The sequence below is a fragment of the Dermacentor andersoni genome, chromosome 2, assembly GCF_023375885.2.
Source record: "Dermacentor andersoni chromosome 2, qqDerAnde1_hic_scaffold, whole genome shotgun sequence".
Classification (NCBI taxonomy): domain Eukaryota; kingdom Metazoa; phylum Arthropoda; class Arachnida; order Ixodida; family Ixodidae; genus Dermacentor; species Dermacentor andersoni.
In genome coordinates this window covers 174,304,720-174,314,277 of record NC_092815.1, presented here as the reverse complement: position 1 = coordinate 174,314,277, position 9,558 = coordinate 174,304,720, and the positions used below count along the sequence as shown (strand labels likewise).

Below are 9,558 nucleotides of genomic sequence, written 5' to 3'. Positions count from 1 at the left end.
TCAGCTGCGTTCAATTTCCGATAGCGTTCGGCCTTCGGTTTCGGGGACGAGAGCGATGGCTGTGGCGGCCACCACTGCTACCGTCACGCTTAGCATCAGTAGCGCTCCGGTGTTGTGAAAAGCGCTGATCACGTCTTCGTCGAAGTGAAGCAGCACGAAAGTAAGCGACCAACGCGACGCCCACACAATCGACGAGGTGAGGTAGCGCAGCCGCAAAGGGATGAGCTCGCCAGTGAGGAGCACGGGCACGTGACACATGCCGAGTGAGTAGGCCGTCACTAACAGGCCCACCGAAAGCAGGCCGTTCCAGCTGGCTATGATGTCCTCCTTGTCCAAAGCCCAGTCGCTGCGCGGGTAAAGTGGGCAGTGGTGTAGAAAGTGCCACCGTGAGGGCGTAGATAAATTGCAGGCATATTGAAGCTGCCTAAGCCGATCCCAACCCCGTATTCTAGAACGGTCGTCCATTAAAAACTCCTCCTCGGTGCTAGAATGCGATTGCAGCGCCGCGATTCCACCTAAATAGTCACTGCACTTCGCTGACACCGCACAGAAGTTGTTCAGATGCGTGGTGTACATTTCTGTAGAAGAGCGGCACTGCACTCAACTCGATGGGATGGAAGAAAAGCTTCGAACGAAGGATTGTTTGAGAATACTGAGCCAAGTCATTTCTACATTATAAAATAATAAAGCACGACTGAAATAAGGACACCAACACATACACACTCAACTAATATAAAAAGAAATACATGCACCAGTTTATATATCCCTGTTAGTTACGTCGTTTGTGCTTATGTGGAAAATGGTCCAAGTAGCATTGCTCCAATGCGTTATTACTACAAATACATTCTCTCTTTTCTTTCACTCTTCAGACAGCCGAAATAAAACGGCAAGAATCACTTAAGTGAAATGCAGAGCGCCATCGAATGCTCAAGCTGCCGACTATACCCTGGTAATATGTATACAAACCGTTCATGGCACCGTCTTTCCAGAAAGCATATAAACATTTGTAATCAACAGGGCATTTACACTGTTTATGCACGATATCATGGGAAGCGTGCATGGATCTGTGAAAAAGGGCCGAGCGAAAGCCGCAACAAAATTCTGCGCCAGAGAAACAAACACATGTTGCATATGTGCGTTGCGTACGTTACGTATAACCTTAATAAGACTTTAATAAGAATGCGGTTGAACAACGTGCCACGACTTTCAGTAGGGACAACTTCGAGAAACACTTGGTGCAGTGCGAGTTGGTAGCCCGGTGCAGAGTATACCGCAATCGTGGTCGTTTGCGAAACCAACAGCGCACCGCGCTAATTTCCTTGTCCGTAAGAACTTCACTACATTTATTTCGGTTTTCTTGCCCAGCTATTACTTACGTACGCGTTACCTGTCTATGCTGCACCTATTATCTCCCTATACGACGCAGTGATGTTGCTTATAGCTTGCTGCGAGCTATTACTAAGTGTTAGTCTTTGTGCTGTAGTCAGACAGGGAGATAAAAACTCTGCAAAGTCCGCGCTTATGACAATCTTCGTTTACCGAGATCATTCTCAAGGACACACTCGCCATACGCTGAATGATGCTTTAAGCTCATGTTCTAAGGCGAGTTTAAGGACGCTACAGATATACATATTATGCTACCTATAGCACACATTGGTGTTTTATTTTGGCTGCGTACCTCACGGCTGAGTGCGAGCGTGCGGGGCTTCGGGGCTTATCTTGCACACGATCTGCGATGTGTACAGAATCTACGCGCGCCAAGTACTGATGACTTCGTGAAGGCTGTTTCGCCGCTTAGTTTGCCTTGAAGCGGGAGGCTGCAATAAGGTCAGTTCGCTAACTGCTTCCTCCGCTATTTGTTCACGCCGGTGTTTTGAGAGCGAGTTTTCACAGGGCTCGTCGAGTGAGGTGGCCGTGGCGTGGATCACCGAGCATGAGACACGACCTTATGAGGGAAGAGCTTCGGCGGTGTATCGGTTACAATACATTTCTGCGCTACAATGTCACAGTAGTCTGTGCTAGAGGTCCTCTGTTCGAATCCGGCCATAGAACAAATTTATCGATTTATTCCTCTTAAAAAATAACAATTTCGCCATAAGAGTGAAACAATGAATGGGACAGCAACATGTCAGAATATTACACGAGATAAGGTTCGTAGCTTTAGTTGCAATATGAATTGCAGTAAACATAAGCTGGCTGAGTAAACAAACGTTGCGGGACGTGTGCAGGTAGACATGGGCAGAAAGAACTCGATGACTACGAGCAACATCGGCTAGAACTAAAAGGTCTTGTCGCTGTTGTCGCCTTCCGTCCTCCTCGCGTTCCTGCACAGCGGCAGGCTCACGGCGGGTACTATGTTCGTCCGCAAGGCGCCTTCGAACCGCATGGTTTTCGGCACTGTCGCTTAGGGTCGGACTCGTGTGCCCACCGCACCACGTCTGGGTGCCCCCGGCGTTGAGCAGCAGCGTGCGCCGGACAAGCTGTAGCACGTTGTTCCTGCGTCTGGACGACGCAGGAAAAACGCGGGTCCTCCTTGCTTTGCGCGATTAGCCATTCACAAGATCTCTTCAGCTGGCGTTCTAACAATTAACACGCGGGACATGTTTGCGCGATGATAGGGATGTGATGCTTCGCTGCGGAAACCCCGCGCCGACAGGCACCACCATGTGTACTACGTGTGGGATGAAAATGGCACAAGCTGGCAGCGTCTGTCTGCATAACTTTGTTATAAATAATTCCAGCAAGCAAAGCTGTCTATCCTGATATCTTAGAAAACAGGTGCTTCTGTGCAAGTCTGTGTGGTTGGAAGACGAACACGCTATTTCGTCTCCTGGTGTTCATATACTCACGCAAAGAAAAGGCGTGCAGTTAATGGGGGCAATGCTCATCAGGAAATGTATTAAAACATAAGAAATCAGTATTTTTTGTGTGAAATTACCGACGATGGAGAAAGATCGCATGGAATGTTCAAATAATTGATATTGCTATAAAACGTGCCAAGGGCCTCAACACGCTGGCTTAAATGGGAGCGCGGGGACGTTTAAGTATTTTCCATTCTGCCTGCTGAGGCAAGCGGCCATGGTCTAATCATTAGAGCATCAGGCTAGGGGTCCTTTGTTGTAACCCTGCCGTCTTACAGTTATTTTATGTTTATATATTATATAAGAGCATAAATTTGGAAGATTACAATCACCAGTGGTACCAAGGACATAGTCACTGGCACGTATCGGGCCACATTTTATGGAATGCGCTACCTTCGGCATCCGCGCTCGATAAGAGGCTAGAGACACACCCGATACGGAACAGTGGTGGTAACTCGCGAAGAAAAACTTGGTCTTTCAAACTTAGCCTTGTAAATATTCGTAACAGGATGAGGCATGTGTATGCTGCAGCGAGAGTCCGGTAACACATCTGCTTCTAGTAATGAAATGCCAGGATACAATAGAACGTCACGCGAAATAGAACGTCAAGAGGGAGGGGGGGGGGGGGGGGGGGCGACCGGAGAAATGCGTTCCTATTAAGAGGATTAACACGGCAAGCTGGGCGAGTTGGTGATTGAACATGTTCCTATGAGTGGGCGGCGCAACCCGTACGAAGGACGAGAAGAAGTACACAATACGAGCTCAGACTAACAACTGGTTTATTATTTCAAGCAATGGACTATAATATACAGAAAGTGTAAACACATGTAAACTGACGTTTACAAGGGTCTTATCCGATCTTGCCATTCAAAAAATCAGTTTCTTTATCCTGCAGTTTATTTATCCTATGTTTGAACAAACGGAAATACTGTATAAAAATATGAATCAAGTTAACCGCGAGATCGTAGAGGCTTACTTCATGCATGTGAGCTCAGGCGCATGTGTCAGCCAGACTTCTATCACTCTGCAGGATAAAGAAACTGATCTGCGCAGTCTGCGCTCGTATTGTGTACTTCCTCTCGTCCTTCGTGCGGGTTGCGCCGCCCACCCATAGGAACATATTAAGAGGAGCTCCGCTTACTAAGAGAGCCGTGGAGAGAAGCAGCATTATATGTCAGGCACCCTCTTAATACTGTTAGACAGGCTAATAGTAAAGCGAATGCAGCAGCTGATTTTTCTTGTGGTTTGAATACGGTGGACGACTGCAGGATTGGCTAGACTTCGCCAGTCGTCATTGAGAGGAGGCACTGTTGACGTATGAAAGGAAAACACCTCGATCCTACCGCTCAAGTCGGTGGCCGCATGAGCATGAGGTTCGTGGCCATCCAAATTATTCGAAGTGAGAAGTGCCTGAAATTTCATTCGTGCTCATTTAAGCCGTCTATGGGACGAGTGGTGCTGCGGCTAAGCTGTCCGAACAACGCATGCTTTGGATTAAATATATATCACATTTTGGCTAGCTTGAGTCTTTGCCACTGCTTCTTGTGTATTACTTTCTGCGTAACCTGACAGGAGTCTAAGAAAGAAAATCATAATTTGGCTTCTGCTGAAAAAAATACTTCAGTGCTTGCTTCTATTATTCTGCTTAATTAGAGTAGCGAATATTTTGGTTCTGATTAACCAGAGTTTCTTTGCATTACCTAAATACAATACCAACCAGTATAGGGGCAGTTGTTCCGTTTAGTCATCAATGCCGTTCAGGCGATTTTTGTTTACTACTGTATTCACCCAGCAGGACCCGTAGGGAACGCCCACTCTTCAAAAGCGCTGGGATTCCACACGGATGGAAGCATTCATTAACTGCTCAGCAGTGGAGATAAGGCCGAGCCGCTCAGAATATTGGTGGAAAAATAGCGCGGGACATATTAATAGAACCGGAGTCGATACAAGCACAGGTAACTGTACAATGTAGAGATAGAGATTTTATTGTTGAAAAGAAAGTAAATATCAAAGAGAGATATGGAAAATGCTAGACTGACACACATATACATATTACTGATTAGGTCAAGCAGTCCAGGTGATAATTTGCCGCCACCCCGTGTCGGAGGGGATTTCATTAAAAATCATCACCATGATCATCATCATTGACTGGAACGGCAGAACCATGGCGTCTCAATGCACAGCGGTGTGCATTACATTATTTCGCACGCTATCTTTAAAAAAATTACGTTTCTGATGACGTCTGGGAGCAAAAATTTGTCCCTGCAGCTCACTTAGCTATTCACGAGATGGCATACTTCCGAGATCAAAAGTGCGACCGTCCCCACGGCTTTTGTGTTCTAGAATAATAGTACTCCTATGCACTACCGCAGGAACACGTTGAATTGCGCACCACGCGTAGAAGCGTCGTTTTGCTTACGAACATTTGGGCGAGAAACAACTTAGCTCGATTTGTATACAATCAAAGTGGTTGGACTCGAAAGTACGAAAGCACTTTGATTGCAAAAATAATTCAAATGTTCGCGAAGCGCATAGCGAACGGGCATCGACTTCGTAAACAAACGAGTGAATATTCACGCCACGGGCCGAACTTGCGGTCTGCTTCCCACCAGTTGGAGCGCACAGTCGCTACCGCGCTCACCCATCAATGTTTCCCGCATGTGACTTCATAGACACAATAGCGTCTACAGATTAAAAAAAAAGTCCTAAAAATGTTCCTTGATGCTTTGCGCGTTACCACTACCGCATTGGACACTCTGACCGGTGAGCTTTGCGTAGCACACAGACAAAGAAAGAAATGGATATCACAAAACTTGGTTCTTTGTCCCGTTAGGCTTGTAATGACGGAACACACGGATGCACGAAAAAAAAATGCTTGTTTTCTATCTAAATGTGCAAAGTACATCGAGAATGAGCATAATGAACGAAAAGAAAATAACATATTTTGCGGAAGCTTTTTCAGCAGCAGCGGGGAAATTCCAGGTAAAAAAACTGGAAGTGCGCTTCAGTCTTAGCTGCCTATGTCTCCTTTTGGAATCCTCGACTGACAGCTCTCGCCATATATGAACCGCAGTTGCCATTTTCATTTGCTTTACGGCACGTGTGTAACACCACTGTAGACTGTGATCTTGGGTCGGTCTGTCTCCTATGACCGTGCTTCCAAACGAAAAGCGACCGGTGTGCCAAACTTCCTCTGCTTCTTCCTGTGTTCCTGCTATAAACCAAGGAAACGTGCTTGCTGCCTGTCAGTAAGTATCGGCCAAAGGTATTTATCCAGAAGCTCACAAAATCAATGCCACAACTCAGCAAGAAACTTTTATTGTCTGGTATGTTGCCCGTGGGCAACATTCGTCAATTAAGGGGAAAGCGTCTCGTTTCAGGCGATCTGAGCATACGTACGTCGCAAAATTGTTGCAACATGCTATAATACAAGGAGTTAAGCGCGGCGAAAGCCGCATTGTTGGCAGGAGCTCACCTGAACCCGACGTGATCAAGCGGTCGCAATATAGACAAACCGCCGGCGACCAGCACGGACGACAGAGCAAGGAGCCCCCGTCGACTGACCGTCTTCGTGATAAACGTTGCTAAGGTGGCTAAACCAATGTGCAGGGTAAGTAGTATCATGGCGAAAGCCTGCGGGGACACATCAGTCACGGAAGCACCCGTCAGTTGCAGAGCACGCAGCAGGCATAGATGGACGCAGGAGATGTTCTGAAGAAGGTGCAGTAGCAGACAAGCCGTCATGTTCCTGCAAATGTTTCAGAACAAGGCGAAAGGAAAAAAAAAAAACTGCTATACTGTATCAGGGACTAATCCTTAGTGGGGTGCGTGAAACGCTTTGGGCGTGCTGAGAGGGTGTAAAGGCACTATATTACACCAATTATATAACCAAACGCTCAAGTTAAATTTATTCATGCTTCAGAAAGCTCGCATGCTTAACTTACGTTGCAGTCGTAGTGGGGGCCTTAAGGTCTTATTTTACCATAGTGGTCATTCCCTACTGCAGTGGGCCTGTTCGTTTTGCAGAGGTTGTGTGGGCACTAGGGCATCTCTCTATCGGCATCTCTCTATCTTCCTGCCCGAGTTTCCTCACGTCATTTATCGATCCTATGTGCCGAATGCGGCAGTACCATAGCTCGGCAAGCATGAAATTTTGGCCAAACATTGCGCGCTTCTAGGCCTTATAGCTCCTGATGAGCACAGGCATGAGTTAGATGGATTTTACCTACTCTGGCTGAGTGAGCTCCCTCAAAAGAGGCCATAGCCACTCGGATGGACAAACGTACTGCCGAGCAAGGCCTCTCTGAACGCCTGCTCCCAGAAGGGTTGGGGAAACTAGCACCTCTTCCTCTCCACAATCACTCTCAGTGAACGCCGAGCGACAGTAAATTTAGCTCCTATTGAATCATGCGTGGTACAACACCATCTGTGCACGCTACAAATGCATGATCGAGGAATGCCGCTTTTGTTCCATATAACAATACAAATTAAGGCGCACAGGTGGTCCGGTGGGAAAGATATGAGCAATAATAGTATAACATGTTTTGTTACGAGCGATTTTAGCAAGGTTTTATGCTGGCAGAACCGAACGTCGTTGCACGTCGGAAAAAAAAAAACAAATTTGGAGGACGCCTAAGCTTTGCCTTTAAGAGTGCAAAGCAATAGCACTCAAATATCCCTGACTGCTTCTCACGCTTCCCGGCAACTGCCGCTTATGTAACCGCAATGTTCACCGCGAAACGCTGGCGGCGAACGCTATGCCCGAGAGCGATATTTCTGGTAGTAGAAATGCGGCTTATTGCTTGGCCCGCAGAGGCGAGCGCCATCTGGATGATGATGTTGCAAGATGCGGAGTGGTGTGCGCCACTGTATGAATGGTAGAAACACTGAAAAAGGGCTTTGTGTTTGAATTTACCCGTAACAGAGTTGTGCTTTCTAATATATTCAAATTGGAATGCGACGCTATCACGGCTGTAGATTGTGTGTGTCACAGTTTATGATTTTTCTGGCGCATTTTACTTTGAGGAATTAAACTAGTTCAGTAACGCCAGAAATGGCACCTATTTCCACTAAATGTGGATAAGAGCATTGTGTCCCACATGGTTACTGAAGAAACCTGGGAAACAATCTAATAACGGCCGTTTGACACTTTTTAGTACTTGCTTAAGAAATATGTTACAAAAGTTGTAATGAAGTGACAGTCTTGAAACTTTGCCCACGTATCACGTTAAAGGGCCCCTCACCAGGCCCCATAGCAAATTTTCGTCATACGCTGCAAGTTGTTACATGTCCTCTAGTGAGTGGCAAAATTTTTTTTCAGATCAGCGCATTAATAGCCGAGATAAAAATATTTCAGTGCCGCGAACCAATGATTTCAGCAGACGGGCTCCACTGCCAAGCAAGACGCTCTCTCTACTCGCCCCATCTAGCCTGCGCAAGCGAAATTTCTTGCCTGCGTTCTCCAATACCGGCGCTCGAGGATTGCGTGACGCATAGGTCACAGGCCCCGCCTTCATTTTTTTTCTCCTCGCTTTTATTATTTTTTTTTTTTTGGTGCTATATAAGCACTTCCGTTGACAGCATCGCGCGCGAGCTGTTGTCTGGTTCGCGCAGCAAATAATTTTGCACGCTGCACACAAGGACACATGAGTAGTGGTATAATTAAGTGCTACACGAATACTGAGGCACAAAGGAAGCGAACCGCAGAGCATGATCACGTGCTGCAACATGGTAGAAAATGGCATAGTTTCGGTAAGAAGCCTGGTCTAACCAGAAAGTTTATTTCTCTATCTCTCTCTCTCTCTATCGGTACCTGCGCACGTGACCGCATGACCGTGGGAACAAGCAGGTGAAGCGGAAGTACATCTATCTTGCTTCGGTACGAAGTAAAACAAAAAGCACGCAGACATTCTGTTTGTGCGTTTTATTATTTCTCTAAACTTTAACTCGTTAATTCAAGCAATAGATCACACAAATAACATATGGTGCCTTGAATAAGTATCGAAGTCACGTGTAACCACGAGCGACGTCGCACTGCGGAGTCGAGTACGGAGGCGCAAGAACGCGAGTACGTTACCGTCCGGCTTCGAGCGCAGCGGCCACGAGGAGAAGGAAACACGGCGTGCGGATTGTAATTTCAGATCTTTCTGTGGTGCGTAGCGATGTAATTCTTTGCAAACGCGATCGTTGGCGCGCATTGTATGCTCTGTGCTTATCCTCAACATGGCCAGACCTTTTGAGTGGGTCAGTGGTCCTCACTCCACCATAATTTATACTTTGAAGCAAGTTGAATTCATTACGAAAATTGCTAATACTTGTGCAATCCGTAAGATATGCTTGTAGAGATCTTCAACGCTTGTAGAGTAATATTCTACAAAGGATGTAACCAGCCCACACAATTCAATATTTCGATAAACTTCATTTTTTTAAAATCGCTTCCATTCTTTGCAAGTATAAAATAGCTAGCGCGTTCAGTTCCCCAAAGCAGCGAGTAAACCTTCTAAGGGTATCATATGGCATATCTTAAGAGACAAAAAAAAAAACTGTGCCGATCGCACGCACTATTGATGTCAATTATATACGAATCATTTTCGATATAGCTGACAATCCATCATTGCTTGTAATTCCACAAAGCGACACCAGGGGGACGAAAGTGTTTGTGGAAATTGAGTAGCCTTAATGGTTGTCAGAGCAAGAC

General features: G+C 46.3%; 1 protein-coding gene across 1 annotated transcript; it reads right to left on the bottom strand.

The window, feature by feature from the left end:
• On the bottom strand, positions 1–6,605 carry LOC140215858 (facilitated trehalose transporter Tret1-like). Its single transcript, XM_072286186.1, has 2 exons — positions 6,337–6,605; positions 1–346 (listed from the first exon to the last, which is right to left on the bottom strand). The coding sequence occupies exons 1-2, from the start codon at positions 6,603–6,605 to the stop codon at positions 1–3; spliced, it is 615 nt and encodes a 204-aa protein (XP_072142287.1).
• Between the last annotated feature and the right edge of the window lie 2,953 nt (positions 6,606–9,558).